Source organism: Polyodon spathula, chromosome 12 (assembly GCF_017654505.1).
Source record: "Polyodon spathula isolate WHYD16114869_AA chromosome 12, ASM1765450v1, whole genome shotgun sequence".
In the NCBI taxonomy this organism is placed as follows: Eukaryota; Metazoa; Chordata; class Actinopteri; order Acipenseriformes; family Polyodontidae; genus Polyodon; species Polyodon spathula.
The window spans coordinates 37262714-37283954 of NC_054545.1; the positions used below are offsets into that span (position 1 = coordinate 37262714).

A 21241-nucleotide genomic window follows, 5' to 3' on the forward strand; every position below is an offset into this window, starting at 1 on the left:
TCCTAATGGGTTTTGGCTGCAAGCTCAGCAGTGGCCATGAACAACCCCGATTGAAACACAACCTTGCATTCAGGCCGGTGCCATCCTTTGTCCTATAAATATCTTGTAGTATAAATCTCTACTCCACAGCTTGTAAAGCTGGAAGCTGAGCGATGGGATAAGAATAGAACTAGACTAAAAATGATGTATTAGCCTCTCACACTCCTTCCTGTCAGCCCTGTCCAAAATACGAATAATTATACTTATAGATTTATACGCAGACCCACACAACCTGTACATGTCTGACAATGGTTACGGCTATTGCTAACCGAAACGGTAACACATTGGACTATATATATATATATATATATATATATATATATATATATATATATATATATGTGTGTGTGTGTGTGTGTGTGTGTGTGTGTGTGTGTGTGTGTGTGTGTGTGTGTGTGTGTATAATATATATATATATATATATATATATATATATATATATATATATATATATAAAGCATGAAATGCAAAATATTGTACCTTTGGAGCCACACTGTCACATCTAGCAAGAAGGTCATTTTCTATTCTGTAGCTTTTTCAAACTTCCTTTGGATTAATACTGGAGACTGTTGAATCCTCCTTGTTGCGAGCTCAGGTTACCCTATACTGTAAATTATTCAGTGGTTTTAATGCCTCAATGAACTCTCCTGCGGCAGTCTCTCTAGTCTGACCATGAAGCATATGGCTCTGGCTGAGTGTAAGTTTGCTTATTCCCAAGGAGCAATTTTTACTCTGAAGACTGAACCTGAAGTGCTGCTCTCCCCAGCTCTGTTTGTTGTCCTGTCTCGCTATGCTTGTGACGTTATTCAATTATAAAGATAGGCACAGAGATACACACGCAAGCACGCGCACTGTGACAGAAAAAGATGCACACGAATACAGAGATGCATAGATTCACTGAACTGCAAATGGCACTCTATTAGACAAGACTGAAGCAAGAAGAGCGCTACAGGGGATTAGAGTCTTACAAGGTAAGGAAAACTTGGATCAGCATAAGGTGTAAACACCAATACAGTCTAACCATCTGTGAGCAGGGGGATTCAAACCAACCACCACCCGAAGGAGGGCAGGGCTCTTCAATTGTCGATCCAGTCTGGCAGTCTGTAAATCCCTAGTTTGAGTTGCAAAGGAAAGCGACCCACACGAGTCAACACCAAGCAGGTCAGCTCTGCAGAAATTACTGCTCTCATATGCAAGGTTGATCAGAGACCTTGCTGAGTTTTGTGATCCTGTGACCTTTTCCCCTTATCCAGCAGAGCATATAACCTTATAATGTGTTACCTATTAGGTATTATACAGTATATTACTGTTTTGTCTTTAAGTGTCTGGACATCCAAAAGAGTTATGGGATCTCTGCAGCTGCAGATCATGAGCAGACGCTGGAGGAGTTGCCCTGACCCCTCATGTGGTTGAATGTTTGTACCTTAGCATTTTGCAAATAATAAACTCGAGAATGCAGACTCTTACAGTGACAGTCAAGCAATGGAAAAATGATAGTAGTCAAAACCAATTCAAAAGATGAGCACTTTTAAATGCTGTTCCCCAATGTCCCAGCAGAATGTACATTACAGGTGCAAAGTTTCAACCATTTCAATGACGAGTGAAAACATTACAGCGTATCAGAAGACAATGTTTCCTGGCACGTATGCTGCAGTAAAGCAGAAATGACTTGGAAATAAAAACATAAGTACAGGTTTATAAGAAGCATGAACAAAAAACAAGATGGATAAAGTCGTGACTTTGTCCCTCGCTGATTATTTTGGTATAGTCACTTTAACTCATGCTCTGTCGAGATCAAGGTTAACAAAAGAAGAAAAACACATTCTGGATGCTGGCATCTCTCACAGGACAGATGATAGGAATCATACGTTATTGAAGAGCGGTTTTCTCAATGGTTAATCTTGCTGTTCAATGCAGCGTTAAAAGTTTAGCTGTAATACAAACATCAGCAGATCCATTTACTATTATATGCAATTTATTTTGTGAGAATCTAGCTCCCCCTTGGTGTTTTTTGACTCAGTTCATTGGGAAGAAAAGAAAATGAGTCAAGAGACTCACTTAGAGACTCATAAACACCTTGACAATAAATGACACAAGCATATCATGACATGTTTTACTCTCTCAAACACCTTTCTCTAGAGTGGTTTCTTGCTGTTTCTCCTGCTACTACTATGACCACTGCCAAGACTTTGTGCTTTCCAAAAATGTCCAGAGAGTGCTTTGTGCTTTTGCATTAAATCTTCTCCAATGCCATGTTTATTACTGTACTTTACCAAACCGCTCTCCAGTCCTTACTTGTGCTTTGCCATGCTTTCGTTGTGCTTTATTACACTTTGCTATGATTTTACTATGAGACACTTTTATAAGAGTGGTAGTATCCACTTGAAACTTAAAGTTTCCAAGCCAGGCCTCCAGAGATAAGAAGTTCTCCATCTACAAGTGTGTCCTTTGCAAAACAGACCCATAATACAGTGAGCTCCCAGTTACAGAAGAGGAGCCAGGAGCCAAGAGCCACCAGTAAGTGGAATCCTGGATCCTGGCTCCTGGTTAATGTGTGTCCTCTCCAGGAATTACTCCTGAACTACTATAAATGAGTTGCCATTGATTTTTCCACATCAATTATTTTGTGTTAAGAAATGTATGCACCTAGTCCCAGTTCTTTTCTATTTTTAAGATGCTAAAAGTAAACATAAATCATTTAGTCAATGGATATGTGGGTTTTAGTTTTATTTTAAAAATGAATTATTCAAAGATTTATATAGTGGACGTCTGGCTGATTTAAGATTCAGAACTGCAAGCTACCCTGGCTTCCTGAATGTAGACTGAATTTTGTACAAACTAGAATAACTGCAAATAACAATACTGCAGCCCAGCACTCTAACCACTGAGCTACTCAAACCTACTACCTTTCACACTGCAACCCAGCACGCTAACCACTGAGCTACTCAAACACACTGCCTTCCACACAGCAGCCCAGCACTCTCACCACTGAGCTACTCAACTCCGGTAGCTTCACAATCCAGATCTCTCCCTACCAAACCTCTTATTCCATTGAATTGTCTTTTTTTCTCAGAACATGTCGTCTTTCTTTTTTACCCAACCCTATAGGGTGGGACTGCTCACTCTTCACATATCAGATGAAAGGCATTGCATATCACAGCTTCTGTAGAAAGCAAATAATACAGTCTGTTTGAACAAACAACACTGAGGTGAAGGACATTTTCAAGACAAGAGTCTGTGTGATATTCATCAGAAGATATATCCAAAAAAGCTAAACAAAAACAAAAAACAAAACAAAAAAACTTGAATGGCTGTAAAACAAAATGTGATAGATAGATAGATCAGCATCGTGTATATTATGGTGTATATATGTGTGTGTGTGTGTGTGTGTGTGTGTGTGTGTGTTAGGGAAGCAAGAAAAGAAAATATATCAAATCCGTCTCTGATATTAAAAAATACAATCTGTGAACTGTATTTCATTCCCTCTCATCCCATCCTGTCACTGTGACTAACAGTCTGTGGGATTAAGAAGCTGACACCCATTTTTCACTTCCTCAGGGTGGCTGAGTTAGTTTCAGGAGATTACAAACTGCAGAGTTTGTGTGCTGTGTCACACAGCCAGGCCGAGGGGAAAATCAGCAGAGCCAGGCAGCTCTGCAACACCCCATGTTTGGCTTGCATGCATTGCATAACAACAATGCATGCAGGCCTATCTTTGTGCTGGTGCAGATACAGAAGCATTGCATTGCCAGTGTAGCTCCGAGAGTTAACACGATAGGATCTGCTACTGATACAGCTGCACTAGCTCTGCAGGTAGAAATATTGCATGGCTACTCAAACGTCAGGAGCCTAGTTTTCCTCCTTACTGCACTTCTGTTATTTATAAATCAGAAAGGAAACATTTTTCAACCAAAATGCATCTCCAAACAACAGCCAACCCTTTCTAGGCTGTTAATACGGGGCGGGGAGAGCCAATAAGCTGAGAGACCCACGAGGTCAAGGGCATGATCATTTCTCTCTCTTGACATTTCATTGAAATTCTTATAACAAAATGTATAAAGAAATTGCAGATTTAACAAATGGCACAGAAGCAGAGCGTGAGAGCACAGAGCAGCAGATTGTACCAGCTTCAGCTTCTAGTCAGTATTGCAGCATTGCAGAATTTGCTGTCTGAGGACAACACATTTGCCCATGGACACGGTATTGAGGAACACTGTATAAGAGATAAAAACACAGAACTGAACTGCAGACATACGTACCTGTAACCTGTGTGTTAAAGGAGCTGGGGGAGCACACATTATGAGCACAAAATTCATTGAAGTTGTTGTATTGAATTAGTAACATGGCAGGCTGTGGTCTTGATAGTAAATACTGTGGAACATACTATGATGTTACTCCAGACCACTGGTGTGTTAACAGTAAGGCTTATTTGTTTCTAGCCTCATTTTGTACAAGCCTTGCTCAGCACCATTCACCATCACTTTCATCCTCTTCCATTCTTCTTCTCGTGGCCAGTGAGCAACCACAATGCACTAAAGCATTATGTGCGCTAAACTGAAATATAACATAGATTCAAATGCACAGGGATCAGCTTGTGCACCTGTAGTGAGGACCTGCACCTCTATTGAAACACTCAGCTGTGTAAGTGTTCAATTATGTGATAAGTATTAGGATTTCATATTCCACCTCAATAGACGTGCAAGATGACCCCGCTATTAAACTCACTGAGTTGCTGCTTAGAACAGACCTGAGATGCATTAGAAACTTGGCTTTATAAGGATGACCTTGTCACATTAGGGCAAGCCAGTCTTAATATCATAAATTACATCACATACCTTCCAAAATGCAACTTTAGGTCCCTCTGGTGGGAAAAGCGAGCACTGCAGAGCTCCAGGCTAACCTTTTAATGGTAATGCTTGTGTATTTTAAAGTATTATAAAACAGAGTGCATAAGTGGCAACTGCCTGACGAGATTGGATCCATTCAAGGTTATAATGAAACCCCATTACTTATCTGTTGAGAACTTTTCTAATGAAATATAAAAGGATGAAATGCATTCGCAGTGAGGAAGGCGTTTAGTGAAACAACTAGACCAGGGGTGGGCATTCCGGTCCTGGAGGGCCGCTGTCCCTCCTGGTTTTTGTTCTAACTGTACCCTAATTTACTTAATTGGACCAATTAAATGTTTATTAGAAGCTTAATCGGTCAGTTAGAATGAACATCAGGAGGCACACCGGCGCTCCAGGACTGGAATTGTCCACCCCTGAACTAGACAATACTCTTAGTCAACCCTCAGGCACTTAGCTCACACTGGACCACTCTTAATGGTATAACAAGTTAATAGTTCTTATGTTTGCACAGTTTTCCTATGCCTTTCCCATGGTTATACTATGCATTTACCATAGTTAACATGCTTCACCGTACTTCTCTGTGAGTATGGATGCCCTTTGCTTTCACTGTACTTTATTACATGTACTGCAGTAAACTTTAATAATGCTATGCCACCCAGCTTCCATTCTGTCCAGTTCCTGTTTTTTCCGCTTGCCACTCTACATCACTCCTACATTGTTGTATTTTTTCTACATCACTCCTTCACTGTTGTATTCTGTTGCCAGGGTTGGCTGTGATGCATTTGGTCTCCATGGTTTTGTTTTGTTGTTTTTTTCTCCCTTCTCTCCCTGACTGTGCACCACAATCCAAACCTGACTCTTTGTTTAAACATTCAAGCCTTTCAAACATTCCTGTCCCTTCTCTTAATGCATGTCTTCCCTAAAGTCACAAGGTGAGGCAGCAGGGAATCTGTCTGCTTTAACACGCTTTGGGCTTGCATCTGCACAGCATGCAAGATCTAGAATTAGAATTTAAGTTTGCACGGCGAAATCCAATATGGCTTGTAATTCTATTCAAGAGATGTGGCACATGTGATGAGATAGCCTTGACTGGTCTGCAATTCCTCAGCCTCAATCATGCATTGTGAATGTGATAACTGATGAGAGACAGGTAGTGTGGCTGAAGCAGGGACCAAGACACAGGTTCTACCCACACTGCAGTTACAGACTGGCGACTGCATACAACCCCCAGACACAGGTTCTACCCACACTGCAGTTACAGGCTGGCGACTGCATACAACCCCCAGACACAGGTTCTACCCACACTCCAGTTATAGGCAGGTGACTGAATGCAACCCCCAGGGAGATTCATTTGACCTTTTTCCATTCCATCTAGATCACAAGTCCCGGTGTCTGGCTCATTGTAAAACCAGACACCTTTCAGCAGATTCACAACTTATAGGTGACATCTGTCAAGCAATATTCCCCACGTTTCTCCCTGCTGATGTTGCTTCCCATCACCCATTTATATTAGACTTCCTTTAAAACTGTTCTTCGGTTATACCTGGCTATAGTTCCTCCGTAAACGGTGAGGACAAAGTGCCTAAAAGAACAGAGTGACCCACTTATTATTATTATAATAAAGCTAGGGCTGCGTCACTGAAATAGCTTTACTATTCTCTTTATTGAGGACAAAGCAAAGCACAGCACATGGGATCACAAAATACTTCTGGTTGTGCATCTCATACATGCTCTGCCCTTCATGCAATAGTGTTAGGGTTAGACAACACTGTGCATTCCTTCAAAGTCCTGTACAGAGCAGATGTACCTCACCAGCAGGGTTTCAGAAGCCCAGTCACACTTTTCATTAGGGGCTGCAGAGTCCCTACGCTACCTGCTGCATGGGGAAACACAGCGCTACACAGCCAGGTCTCTTCAGTGTGCAGGGACTGGACTGCCAAATTGATCTGGGGAGGGCTGTGCCAAGTGGTCCCCCAGTCTAGTCCTAGGGGACAATGCTAGTACTGTGTACTATAAATATGCTATTAAATGCTGTTGTAAAGCTGAACAGGGTAAAGCAGCAGAAAAACCCAACTGTGTTCCAATTCCCCCCAGAAGCAGTTAGCCAACAGATCTGCAGATCCCTGAATCCCAGTCTGTGGGAGGCCTGGTTTGCTCAGGAGGAAGCATACCACCAGAAATCAAAACCACCAACAGATTTGAGTCACTTCAGAATTTTGATGAGCAGAACCAACAACAAGAGAATGAAAGGAACAACATCCAGGACCCTATTGACAGTGGTGACCAGACAGCAAAAAGAAGGGAGGTCATGATTGTTGGGGACTCCATATTGAGAAACACAGCAAGTTCAATTCGCAGTTTGGACCCCCTTACTACAACAGTGTGCTGCCTTCCGGGAGCCTCGGTCAAGCACATCACTGAGAACGTGGACAGGCTCCTAGAACGAACAGGAGACGACCCAGTAGTAGTCGTCCACATTGGTACAAACAACATTGGAAGAGACAGACCAAAATCCCTGCAAAACAAATTCAGAGAGCTAGGAAGGAAATTAAAAGAGAAAACCAAAACTGTGGTATTTTCTGGTATACTACCCGCACCTTGCAAAGGACCATATGGACAGCTGGAAATAATTAATCAAAACGAATGGCTGAAGACGTGGTGCACACGGGAAGGCTTCACCTATCTTGATCATTGGAGCACATTCTACAACGAGGACTATCTGTATAGACGGGATGGACTGCATTTAAATAACAAGGGAACTAGTCTACTCGGAGAAAAGATCCTCGAGCAGGTTCGGAAGCATTTAAACTAGAAAGGAAGGGGGGAGAAATCAACAAAAAAACAGAAGGGAGACCGCATCAAAACAAGAACAACAACTCAGGTAAGACAACCATTAAATGTATTTATCTAAATGCTAGAAGTATCAGAAACAAAATTCTAGAACTTGAAGCTACTGCACTAACAGGTAACTATGATGTGATAGGTGTTACAGAAACGTGGTTATCTGAGAGTGATGGGGACGAATATAATATTTGTGGGTATACACTGTATAGGAAAGACAGGCAGGACAGAAGAGGAGGAGGGGTAGCGCTATACATAAGAAACAGTCTTGAAGCCCAGGTGTTAAACCTGGACAAAGAAAATAAAACCGAATCAATATGGGTCAGAATAACAGACAAAAATTCAAAAGGCATAATAATAGGAGCATGCTATAGACCGCCAGATTCAGATGGTGAGCACAATAATCTGTTATACAATGACATTAGAAATGTGTGTAGCAAAGGAGAAGCCATACTAATGGGGGATTTCAACTTCCCCCAAATAAAATGGGAAAACCCGGTGGGTAGCGCGAAGGATGAAATAGAAATGGTGGAAATGACAAATGACTGCTTCCTAACACAATTTGTGAAGGCACCCACTAGAGGGGAGGCATGCCTTGATTTAGTCTTTTCAAATAACGAAGATAGAATAACTAAAACAGAGGTCAGAGAACCACTGGCAAACTCAGACCACAACATGGTCTCATTTGAAGTGTTTTTTAAATCCCCAAAAGTAAAGACTAAAGCTAAGGTTTACAATTTTAGAAAAGCAAACTATGAAGGTATGAAACAGAGACTAACAGAAGTAGATTGGAGTAAAATAGAGAAAACACCCACAGAAGAAGGATGGTTGTTCTTCAAAAATGTAGTACTAGAGGCGCAAAACAATTACATCCCTAAAGTAGACAAATCTAAATGTAAAACTAAATTGCCAAAATGGTTTAATAGATCAATTAAAAAAAATATTCAGCGAAAAAAGGCACTTTACAGAGCATTAAAAAAGGACCAAAAAGAAAGTACGCAGAAAGAGTACACAGAACTGCAAACGCAAGTCAAAAAGGAAGTTAGAAAGGCCAAGAGAGAAATAGAAATGAACATTGCTAAGGGAGCTAAAACCAATTCCAAAATGTTTTTCCAATATTACAACAGCAAGAGAACATTCAAAGAGGAGATTAAATGTTTAAGAGATACAAATGGCAAAATCGTAGATGAAGAAAAAAAAATAGCAAATATGTTAAATGATTACTTTTCACAAGTTTTTACAAAGGAAGATACTGACAACATGCCCCACATGTCATCCAGTTCCTATCCAGTTTTAAATAACTTTAGCATAACTGAGGCAGAAGTGTTAAAGGGACTAGGAGCTCTTAAAATAAACAAATCCCCTGGGCCGGATGAGATCCTCCCAGTAGTACTCAAAGAAATGAAAGAAGTAATTTACAAACCGCTAACCAAGATCATGCAGCAGTCTCTTGACACAGGGGTGGTACCGACAGACTGGAAAATTGCAAACGTAATACCGATCCACAAAAAGGGAAACAAAACTGAACCAGGTAACTACAGACCAGTAAGCCTGACTTCTATTATATGCAAACTTATGGAAACTATAATAAGATCCAAAATGGAAAATTACCTATATGGTAACAGGGTACTGGGAGACAGTCAACATGGTTTTAGGAAAGGGAGATCGTGCCTAACTAACTTGCTTGATTTTTTTGAGGATGCAACATCGATAATGGATAATTGCAAAGCATATGACATGGTTTATTTAGATTTCCAGAAAGCTTTTGACAAAGTCCCGCACAAAAGATTAATTCTCAAACTGAACGCAGTTGGGATTCAAGGAAACGCATGTACATGGATTAGGGAGTGGTTAACATGTAGAAAACAGAAAGTACTGATTAGAGGAAAAACCTCAGAATGGAGTGTGGTAACCAGCGGTGTACCATAGGGATCAGTATTAGGTCCTCTGCTATTCCTAATCTACATTAATGATTTAGATTCTGGTATAGTAAGCAAACTTGTTAAATTTGCAGACGACACAAAAGTAGGAGGAGTGGCAAACACTGTTGCAGCAGCAAAGGTCATTCAAAATGATCTAGACAAGATTCAGAACTGGGCAGACACATGGCAAATGACATTTAATAGAGAAAAGTGTAAGGTACTGCACGCAGGAAATAAAAATGTACATTATAAATATCATATGGGAGATATTGAAATTGGAGAAGGAATCTATGAAAAAGACCTAGGAGTTTTTGTTGACTCAGAAATGTCTTCATCTAGACAATGTGGGGAAGCTATAAAAAAGGCTAACAAGATGCTCGGATACATTGTGAAAAGTGTTGAATTTAAATCAAGGGAAGTAATGTTAAAACTGCACAATGCACTTGTAAGACCTCATCTTGAATATTGTGTGCAGTTCTGGTCACCTCGCTATAAAAAAGATATTGCTGCTCTAGAAAGAGTGCAAAGAAGAGCAACCAGAATTATTCCGGGCTTAAAAGGCATGTCATATGCAGACAGGCTAAAAGAATTGAATCTGTTCAGTCTTGAACAAAGAAGACTACGTGGCGACCTAATTCAAGCATTCAAAATTCTAAAAGGTATTGACAGTGTCGACCCAAGGGACTTTTTCAGCCTGAAAAAAGAAACAAGGACCAGGGGTCACAAATGGAGTTTAGAAAAAGGGGCATTCAGAACAGAAAATAGGAGACACTTTTTTACACAGAGAATTGTGAGGGTCTGGAATCAACTCCCCAGAAATGTTGTTGAAGCTGACACCCTGAGATCCTTCAAGAAGCTGCTTGATGAGATTTTGGGATCAATAAGCTACTAACAACCAAACGAGCAAGATGGGCCGAATGGCCTCCTCTCGTTTGTAAACTTTCTTATGTTCTTATGTTCTTATGTTCTTAAGCTATTCTTTGCATCCTTCACATCTTATTTTAGAGGCTGCAGTTTGTTCTGTGTATTGCAGTCTGTCAGCAAGAGTGCTCTCTAGTGTTAATCTATAAAGAAAGAAACTGACAATTACACTGTGTGCAGAAACAACAATCATTGGAACAGTATCATGCTAAAAACATCGCGTGATGTTTAATATGCAAACAGAGTTTAGTTATTTAAAAACAAAACAAAAACAAGGTGCCGTGCAAAAGGTCAAACCCCAGGCCCCTTAGGAGTGGATTAAAACGTAAGTAAAAAGAGTTTCACTACAATCTCTGAACTCCTTTTCCCTGTGCAACCCTCACTGCTCAACTCACAGCACACACCAGAGGACTGAGTCTGAGGATCTGGGTGCAGCAACATTGGGGTTCACAGCATTCACCAGAGGACTGAGTCTAAGGATCTGGGTGCAGTGACGTTGGGGTTAGGAATCTTGTGCCCCACACCCATGTAGCTGCAGGCACAGAAACCAAAAACAAGGAAGATATAAAGCGGCACATTTCCAATGCATGCTTGAAACTGGTTTAACCTCCATGCCAGTATCAGGACTTGCAGCTGGGGATGCAGTCAGTCAGAATACTTTATTCAGCAGTGTTGCACTACCAGCTATATTAATAACAATGAAAACACTCCAGCTATTATATAATCACCAGGGTCTTCATTCCTGGTTACTGTGTAATTAAAGCACTGCCTCTTGGAATCCGGACAGATCTGTATCAGTGCTCTGGCCAACCAGTGGTGTCCAATGGACTGAACATTTGCCAAGGATGGTGTTACAAGAGAAACGCTGTCCACTTTGTGCAGGCCCTTTAAAAGCAAGCTTCTTCAGACCAGAGCCTTGGATGTCCAGGGCTAGTGGCCACTGTGTTTTTTTTGCAAGGACTAGTGGCTTAGTAAAGAATAGTGCATGTGGGAGTTTCATTTTGTCAGCAGATTGGGGGAGCTGGGGGCGCTGGCATTGTCCCCCACCATTGACACCACCATGAGGTAGTTGGATGGGACGTACCCCCTCTGGCCCCGGACCTCCACCAGGCTCCATTCGGTGCTCCCTCGTTTGTCGTGGGGCTCCAGCACCTTCACCTGTTCCCCAGCCTGCAGGCTCAATTCGTGGGAGCCCCGCGCTGAGAAGTCATAGCCCGCTAACACCTGGAGGACAAAGAAAACGCACATGTGCTGCATTCGACCTGTGATTCCAGATGCATGCAAATACTACATCATCTGTATCGTGAACAAGCCACTGTGTGTGCATGTAAACATGTAATTGTGACATACCTTAAAGACAGACAGACAGGCAGGCATCTGCATACACAGTACCTCCATATTCTGATAATCTCAGTGCTAAAGAATGCCCTAACCAAGTTTCATTACAATTGGATCTCTCTCTCTCTCTCTCTCTCTCTCTCTCTCTCTCCCAGGATAGAGAGTTTGTGATGGATCACACGAACTGAATTTTTTCGCTTACTTAATAGAGATCACATTAACTAAATTATCTCTACAGTACATTTAGATTTACATTATATATATAGATATATATATATATATATATATATATATATATATATATATATTATATCAATATATAGATATATATACTATATATATAAATATATAGATATATATATAACGTATACTATATATATATATATATATATATATACTATATATATAGATATATATATATATAACCATTGACGTTTGACAATTTGGTTTAGCACTGGGATTATCAGATTCTCTTCAGTGAAAATAAATTAGAGATGGCAGGCTAACCACACTTATATCTGCTTCCGTAGCATTCATCAGAGGAAGAGAACACTCTGTGGATCTCTCAGTACATTGACTGCTCCACTGCTCCACCTGCTGGCATGTTGTGGGAACTTCTTAAACATGGTCTCGCTCCAGCACTAATCTGCTGTGGGGCTCCACATTTTACTATGGGGTCCTTGGACCAGCTCTTCTAACATGCCTGGTGTGAAGTGCAGCTTTGGCTGTGGGTGCGCCCAGGGCACTAGGGTAGTCATGTCTCTGTGATGTCACTGTAATTTCACTAACCTGGAAGCAGGGAGGGGCTGTAGTCCTGTCTGTCACTGTCATCTCAGTGTAGGAGTGTCTCCTGCACTCTGCACCGCCCACAACAGGAGATAAATACTGGGAAGAGGGGAAACAGGAGGGAGAGATGGAGATGGATGTAGAGCGGGAGCAGGAGGGGGAGAGGGATGGAGACGGGGAAAGGGAGGGTGTCAACGTAACCTGGTGGTAGGGTTTTAGTTTTCCAGCTGGGACGTACCCCCTTCGACCTGAAAGAGACCCCAATGGGATACAGTCAAACAAAACCACAGGTGATCCTTCAGTCTGTGTTAGAAATGTACAAAATAAAGGAATATGCAACGTTGTATTGTATTATACTATACAGGATGTACCAGTACCTCCAGCCTCCACCAGCCACCGATGCTGGTCTCCGCGCGTGTCCATCTCTTGCAGGACCCCTACCAGCTCTCCCCTCGGCAGGGTCAGGTCCAGCTCGCGGCTGCCCTCCACGTTGCTGCTCACCTGGTAGATGTGCTCCGGTCTGTATTTCAGGGAGAGCATTCTCAGTCGTTGCTGGCTGGAGGGGCTCAGGGGCTGGAAGGAGAGCAGGAGAAGAGTTAGAGCAGAACGCCATGATCACAACATTTAAGACACTCACACACAGAAAGCAGAGCTGTTTAACGGAGTCACAATCCTAATTCAGTCTGTTCTTGGAAAAAAAAATCCAATACAAGGCAATCCATATTTTGTAGGCTTGCTGGAGGAACTTCGCTGTGCTTTGTACACCTATACCAGTAGAGCCACACACCTTCTTTTGCATTTTTGCAAGTAAACCGCATTTGGCAAATCACAATAAATGCAAAGTAGGAGCATGGAAAAAGCAAGGCAAAATGCAAAATTCCCAGCAGAATATTTATTTAGTAAGTGCTTCTTTACCACTGCTATTGGGGTGTTGAGATGTCCTCCGATGCTCTAGCTGGCACTCTGCACCTTCTGGGTCCCTTCTTGGATAGCATCTCCCACCCAGCCCCAGAAAGCACTGTGGGGCAGGTGGCTGTGAGGGAGCTGAGAGGAGCACAGAATGCAGCATGAGAAACCGCAGGAACTGGCAAGGGGTACAGTCTGGGGAAATGGTCCCCCAATCCTGTGATAATAATTAGTTTTTGAACTATCCCATGTTTTAACTCTTCAATGGTTACCAACTAGATATTCCTGTTAATAATATAGAGTTATAGTGCTATAAGTCAAGCATCACAAAGACAATATCATATATTCTGCTGGTTAGCATGTTCTCTGTGAAAATCAGGAGGACACACCCCATTGACTATCTGCACCACACATCAAAATGATCTGAATTCACTTAATTTCACTCCTGAAAGTAACAGAAAGACATGCGATATGAACATGCCTATGATGGCTGACTTATTGCGCCCCCTGCAGTCTGCCCCATGCTGGTCCAGGGCACACCTGTTGCTGGTACCCTTCGCAGAGCCGCTCCACCTCCGCAGCCAGGTCCCTCTGTATGCAGCTGAAGGCCCCCACGGTGTTCAGGAGGAGCTGGGTGCCTGTTGCATTGAGCCGTGGCAGCTCGGACAGCAGCAGTGCATTGAGGGCCTGATAAGTGTTTGCGACCTCCTGCTCCTCGTAGCTCATGGAGCCCGACTGACGCTTCTCCTCAATCTGCTCGAAGTCCAGCAGCTTGTGCAGGCGTTTCCGGATCAGGTTACGAGGGCCGGCCATCAGCTCTCTGAGCGTGCAGAGTGGCCTGAACACCAGGGCTTCCAGCCTACGCCTCTGGAGAGAGAAAGGGAGAGAGAGAGGGGGGCAGAGAGAGGGATAGGCTGCATCTGTTCTGGATAGAGCGCCAGGGTTTGGAAATCATTACTCACGAACGTGGGGTATATCCACTGGTGCATTGCTTCTGAAATCTCATTATAGCACCTGACAGACTCTCCATTTTCAATGTCCAGATCCTGCTCATGTGGTCTACTTCTGAGGAAGTCCTTCAGAGAGAGAGACAGAGCGAGAGAGAGAGCGAGAAAGATGATTACCTCACCCTCTCTACTGTAATCAGGGAGCTTGTCCAAGTTGTAAGAGATTAGAAAGAGAGTGTGTGCTTTTTTTGGGATACTCCTTCAAATACACAACCTGTATACCCAAGACCTATAATGATAATCCTGGTTAGGTCTTCATGATAACCAAGGGGAGGAGGTGGTCAGGGCTCAAGCAATCAATGTATTGCAGCTCTCCGTACTCCTCGACTCAGCAAAGCCGCCACACAGAACGAGGAAAGCACTTCAAGAGCAGCTGCTTTGCCTCATTGTCACCCTCAGAACAATTACAGGAACAGAACAAGCCAAGTCACAAACACACTCACTGGTTTGGCTGCATGCTTGTGCTTTAGAATTCACTTTTCTTAATCCTCATGCTTGGGAGAATCAAAGGTAACGCCCTTTATTGCCCAAGCAATGCTTGGGTAAGCTGAAGGCTTGGCAGGCAGGTGCGGTGGAGAAGCCAAAAGAAAACTATAATAAAAACTCCCTACTGTACATTACATTATGTATTCTAAAACCCCACCACAACACAATGCTAAAACAAGAACTCTCTGTAGTACATAATCTCCATATTAAAAAGGGCACGTCTTTTCCTTTGGGATTCCGCAGTCATGTAAATGAGAACTGATTATCTATTTGAATTGTATTTTACAGTATAACTGCAGCAATGGTGAGAGTAACCCTTACCTCTAAATGCTTCAGATAGACGGCCATGTTCTCCTGCAGGTCTGCAACCCCCTTTTCCAGGACACACATATATTCTTCCAGGGCGACAAACTCTTTGTCTTCTGTCTAGAATCATAGAAAGGTTTGAGTAACATTTACCATTTACTTGCTTACTTGCTTAATCAAACCCTGTGTTTCAGATATCTTACTTCTAACTGTAGCCTAACTGCTAGCTGCACAGCTTTGAACAATGTACTCTTTAAAATGTACACAGAAAGGTTTCCCCATTTATAGCCTTGCTGACCCGTGTTCTGTCAGCACAGTGGTTTAGATTCTCAAAGCTATTTACTCCAAATCGTCGTAAATGCAATTTTGTTTCGTAAAGGAAAAGATAAACTATTACAAGCCCTTGAATTAAAAAGTCATTTCTGATTTGCTATCTTTACTGGGTGTGTTTTTCTTTTCTGTAATAAAATAAATACACAGGGATTTAAGAATCAAGCCCAGTCTATAAAAACACAAAATTAATTATAAAGACGTAGACAAGATGTTTTAGCCTAGCCCCACTCATAAACACCACAGCCAAGCAGCGCAGCAAGGGGTTTTATTAGAAAGCTTACCTTGGGTACAATGCCAGCTTCATGCTTCATCATCTGGCTCAGCCTGGCTGTCTTCTTGGCGATACTGTGCTTGTTGATCCGGCAAAGTTTATCCATGATTGTAAGGCTCTCAGTTTTCTTGTATTTGTCGGCTGCAAGGATTACAAGTCAAGCAAGTCACATGTGTTTGTGTTAGTGGCTTACTTGATAAAGATCTAGACTGGAATAGCCTTCAAGGAAGGGTATTGAGGACCGGCGCTTTAGCGAATGATTGAAAGAACTAAAGAACTAAAGAATGAATGGTGTGGAGTTCTCATCCTTACCCACTTCCTTGAGGCGCTTGTACTCGTTAATGCGGACATTGAGCTCCACAGCGGCAGTTGCAGCCTCCTGCAAGGACTGGTAGCCAGGGTGAGAGGGCTCTGTGTTCTTCAGCACATTCTGTAGGAGCAGTGGGTAGCGGGAAATCCTCTGGACTGGCATCACCATGAAGAAGGACAGGCTCGAGGCGTTGGTCTGGGGTCTGGAGGGGGCGCACAAACAGAAACTGAGTCATTGAGTGACAGGAGAGACGGTTCCGAGGTTACTAGGGTTTCCAAGGTTACTCAAGAGCAAGGTTAAGTCGTAATCTGGTGAGGATCCACAAGACAAAACCAACCTCAGTTTAACTGTTGAATAAAATCCACAGAAGAGGAGGAGAACTTCAGGATGGAGCTAGGCCACAGCTGCACCATTTAATAACACAGTTAAACTGAATTTTTAGTGTAGCGATACCCTAAGTCTGGAACAGCCTTAGCCTTGCTTTCTCTGGGCTGTGCATCCCCAAGAGCGAACGGGACACTACTTTTCTCCAGCATTGTTTATCCATGTGCAAGTCAGTTATGAAGCAATACAAAGCCCTGCTAGAGGTGTAGTTAAACAAAATAACCTACGCCACAGTCTTTATCGTTTGCATGATCTCCTGCCAGAGTCCCTCGCTCTGCTTGTAGCTGGACTCCAGTGCAAGCGTGTTGGTGTAGCTGGCACAATACTCCTTGTAAACACTCTCCAAGTCTTCTTTCAGGCCCAGAAACGCATCGCCTATACAAAACACAGGAAGACACTGTGGGACTTGTAAAAACTGGCAATATACTGTTCAACATATTGCCTCATCAAGACTACTGTCCTTACTGTAACACTGCTTGTTTTCTGTTCCCCTAATAGTCATTAATTTCAATTGAGGGCATACGAATTGTTGCAGGATGCACTGAGCATGATGCACTGTATGTTGCACACAAGCCAAATACTCCTCCTTTTGGGTGCAGGTTGACACATTTTTCTCTGTGACTGTATATTTCCTATCTGGTTTATTGCTCTTCTTAGCCTGAACGATGCAGGCAATGAGGGTTGAACTCCCTGTGCCCCCGAGCTGCAGCGGAACACAGGTGCATGGAAGTATAAGTGTAGGTGTCTTTACCGATGCAGCCAAGGAACTGTGGGTCTGTGGGGGCAGTCCTCTTTAGGAGGCTCAGCAATCGAATGGAGACATCAGTCACATCATCAATGTTCGCAAACAGTCCTACCAGGTCCACTGCGGGAAGCTGAAGGGGAAATCAGGGACAATGACTTTCCGGCTGTTTCAATCCCCTTCCCTCCTCGAGTCAAAAACTACAGATTACAGATTACTTGCTTAAATAACGTTTCCTAACATATTGATTGTCTCACCAGCACATGTAACCAACCCTAGAATTATACTGTAATTACAATACTGTTATCCTTAAAGTAGCTTTCACCCAGTGCGTGCCCATTCAGAGAGTCCTCATTACACAATTTTTGTTCCTGGGTAGTAAGTGTTATTTCCTAATTGCTTATGCCTCAGAAGTATAGAAAATGGCTATTATTCCCCACAAACTTTGCTTTTGTGACCAGGACAGTGATATTTTGAAATTTTCCTATTTCCAATGAGAAAACGGGCGAATTTGTGTCTTTTCGTTCACATAAAGTCAGAAAAAAACAACATATGAATCTAAATTAACATGTATTTATACTAAAGTAATACAAAAATGACTACAAAAAATTTAGAAGTGAGTAGTTTTTCGAGATTTACGATTATAAATCTGTAAATCACTTTCACGAATCAGCCCCCAAATGTAGTCAAATGTTCTCGTTATACTGTCCTTGGTAGCGGCATTCAAAGTCCAGTATATCCTGGTGGAAGCGCTTGCCTTCTCATGCTCCCATGTTCTCCTTGAATTTATCAAGATGAGCATCAAGGATATGGACTTTGAGGGACATCCTACAGCCCATTGTGTCGTAGTTCTTCACCAGAGTCTCAACCAGCTCCACATAGTTTTCGGCCTTGTGATTGCCCAGGAAGCCCCGAACCACTGCGACAAAGCTGTTCCAAACCGCTTTCTCCTTACTAGTGAGCTTCTTGGGGAATTCATTGCACTCCAGGATCTTCTTTATCTGTGGTCCGACGAAGACACCGGCTTTGACCTTTGCCTCAGACAGCTTAGGGAAGAAGTATTGAAGGTACTTGAAGGCTGCCGACTCCTTATCTAGAGCTCTGACAAATTGTTTCATAAGGCCCAATTTGATGTGCAGTGGTGGCATCAGCACCTTCCGGGGGTCCACCAGTGGCTCCCACTTGACGTTGTTCCTCCCCACAGAGAACTCGGTCCGCTGTGGCCAGTCCCACCTGTGGTAGTGCGCCTTGGTGTCCCTGCTGTCCCAAAGGCAAAGATAGCAGGGAAACTTGGTAAAACCGCCTTGGAGACCCATCAGGAATGCCACCATTTTGAAGTCTCCTATGACCTCCCAGCCGTACTCATCATACTTCAAGGCATCCAGCAAGGTCTTGATGCTGTTGTAATCCTCTTTGAGGTGCACCGAGTGAGCCAGGGGAAGAGACGGGTACTTGTTACCATTATGGAGCAGCACGGCTTTGAGGCTCCTGGATGAGCTGTCAATGAAGAGGCGCCACTCATTCTGGTTACAGGTGATTCCGATTGCCTCGAACAGACTGGTCACATTGTGGCAGAAGCAGAGCCCATCTTGACGGGTGAAGAAGCTGGAAAAAGGTTGGTGACGCTTCCTCTGATCTGCGACTTGCACACTTTCATCCAACAAGTTCCACTGCTTGAGCCTAGACGTCAAAAGCTCGGCATTGGACTTGGTGAGACCAAGATCTCTAATCAAGTCGTTGAGGTCTTTTTGGTTGGGGTAGTATGGGTTTCTCTCCTCAGCTCCACCTCTGAAATTGTCATCTGGATCTACAACGTCTTCCTCGCTCTCTGACTTGCTGCTCTCTTCTAAAGACGGCTGCTCTCTCTCCGGAGGAGTGGGTACGGGGAGCTCATGGCAGTGTGGCACCGGGGCGATGGATGAAGGAAGGTCCGGATACGTGATAGCAGGTGCATTCTTGCCAGTCCGACGTTTGGAAGGGTCCACCATGCAGAAGTAGCAGTTGCTTGAGTGGTCAGTGGGTTCCCGCCAAATTCTTGGGATAGCGAACTTCATGGCTCTCTTTTCCCCTCTGTACCATCCTACAAAAATACATTTATTTCACCCATGACTAATGTGTAAGAGATTCTCGCAACATTTTTCATATATGATATATTTTTTCAATAACATTGAAAATTGTAAAACATTTTAAAATTAAAAACTTTTACAATTTTAAAAATGTTAACAAATTTTATAACATAAAATTCCGAGCAACAATTGTCCATCTTACCTTCCAGAGTTTTTTTGCAGTGCTCGCAGGTGAAATGAGGTGCCCAGGGTTTGTCTTGATCCCCGACAGGCATGCCGAAATATGCCTTGTAGGCCTCACACATCTTAGCAGTGCTTCCACGGAGTACTTTTTCGCTCTTGTCTTGATAAATTGGCCGCAGACATAGCAAAATGCGTCTGCCGGATGCTTGCAGCCTCTTGATGCCATCTCAGAAAAATGCAGATATGTATCCACTTAGGCAGCTGGAACTAAACTGAACTGGTGGGCTTAAGGCCCCTGTATTTATACTACTATTTATATTACTGGAAAGTTCTAGAAAGTTCTAGAAGTTACTCCAAGTTTACTCAGCACTGAATCTATCTGGAATGTTCTGGAAAATAGGTACATTTCAAAATATCACTGTCCTGGTCACAAAAGCAAAGTTTGTCGGGAATAATAGCCATTTTCTATACTTTTGAGGCATAAGCAATTAGGAAATAACACTTACTACCCAGGAACCAAAAAAAAAAAAAAAATTGTTACACGGTGTAATCATATCATTATCTAGAAACATATTTGTGTAAAAATAGAGAGCCCAACACAATCAGGAAAAGTCCATAGGCTGTGATAAACATTTGTTGAAGATTTGCAAAAAGTTTGCAAAATAAAGGCAGTTGTCGTGTTCACCCTGTAGAGTGAAAGCTGATGGACTGGCACACATAACCGCATAGGGGGTTCCCATTGAATGAGGACCCCACAAAGAACCTGCTGACATTTATTATTCATTGAGATTCAGCACCTGTTTGAGCTGCAGGCTGCTTCGGATGTCCAGAGTGCAGAGCTGCAGCATGTTAAGGTAGTTCATCTCGGTGGACACCAGCTCCTCAACGGCTAGCAGCTGCTTCTGTTTCATTCTGTCAGGGACAGGGGTAGCTTCAGCGGGCACCTCCTCTCTGGAGCTCTCCATCTTGGGAGCGCTGCTCTCAGGATCACCCTCCATCTCGGCAGAGTCTGAGAGAAAAGGACAGAGGGAACCAAATCTGTGAGGTGCTATATCCCCATCTACATTGTACCGCAGCACTGTGGCACAGATAGAGTAAGAAGAATTTTATGATTTAGGTTTAGACGCCTGCTGTGCTGAAGGACTGTGCAGCGTTATTTAAGAACTTCTATAATGGCCTAAACTCCCCTAAGCTGACTCAAAATTTTCCGAAAGCGTGTCAGATATAAACCATGCTTTGCATTATGCATAACACAAACCACACCATACGTTCTGCTAGAGCTCAAACGCATATACAACAAACAAAAAAAAACAATAATGATTTGAAATCAGTTAAATGTACAGTATTTCCACTGACAGAAAAACTCTGAAGGAAAAAGAAAAAGTAAAAGCAAAAGCAAAAAAAAGGAGAAACATCTGTGGAATAAAGAAATCAAGGAAAGGTAGAAAACATCAGAGCATAAATGATGGGTGTGACTGTGTGTGTGCGTGTGTGTGTGCATGTGCGTGTGCGTGTGCGTGTGTGTGTGTGTGTGAGTTCTTATAAGCCTC

General features: G+C 42.8%; 1 protein-coding gene across 1 annotated transcript; it reads right to left on the reverse strand.

Moving 5' to 3' along the window:
• Positions 1-10776: 10776 nt before the first annotated feature.
• LOC121324885 (rho guanine nucleotide exchange factor 37-like) lies at positions 10777-21039 on the reverse strand. Its single transcript, XM_041267089.1, has 12 exons — positions 20489-21039; positions 17452-17575; positions 16928-17075; positions 16319-16518; positions 16017-16147; positions 15418-15522; positions 14566-14679; positions 14144-14470; positions 13652-13741; positions 13075-13270; positions 12701-12945; positions 10777-11797 (listed from the first exon to the last, which is right to left on the reverse strand). Exons 1-12 carry the CDS (start codon positions 20687-20689, stop codon positions 11570-11572), a joined length of 2109 nt encoding a protein of 702 aa, XP_041123023.1. The 5' UTR covers positions 20690-21039; the 3' UTR covers positions 10777-11569.
• Between the last annotated feature and the right edge of the window lie 202 nt (positions 21040-21241).

Bases quoted from the DNA above. Each gene is read 5' to 3' on its own strand.
- LOC121324885 (XM_041267089.1), bottom strand. From the start codon at position 20,689: ATGGAGGGTGATCCTGAGAGCAGCGCTCCCAAGATGGAGAGCTCCAGA. The intron at 13,742-14,143 runs GTGTGCCCTGGA...TGCTCCTCTCAG, and splicing joins GCGAAGGGTACCAGCAACAG to CTCCCTCACAGCCACCTGCC. The intron at 11,798-12,700 runs GTTAGTGAAATT...TTTGTCCTCCAG, and splicing joins CAGCCCCTCCCTGCTTCCAG to GTGTTAGCGGGCTATGACTT.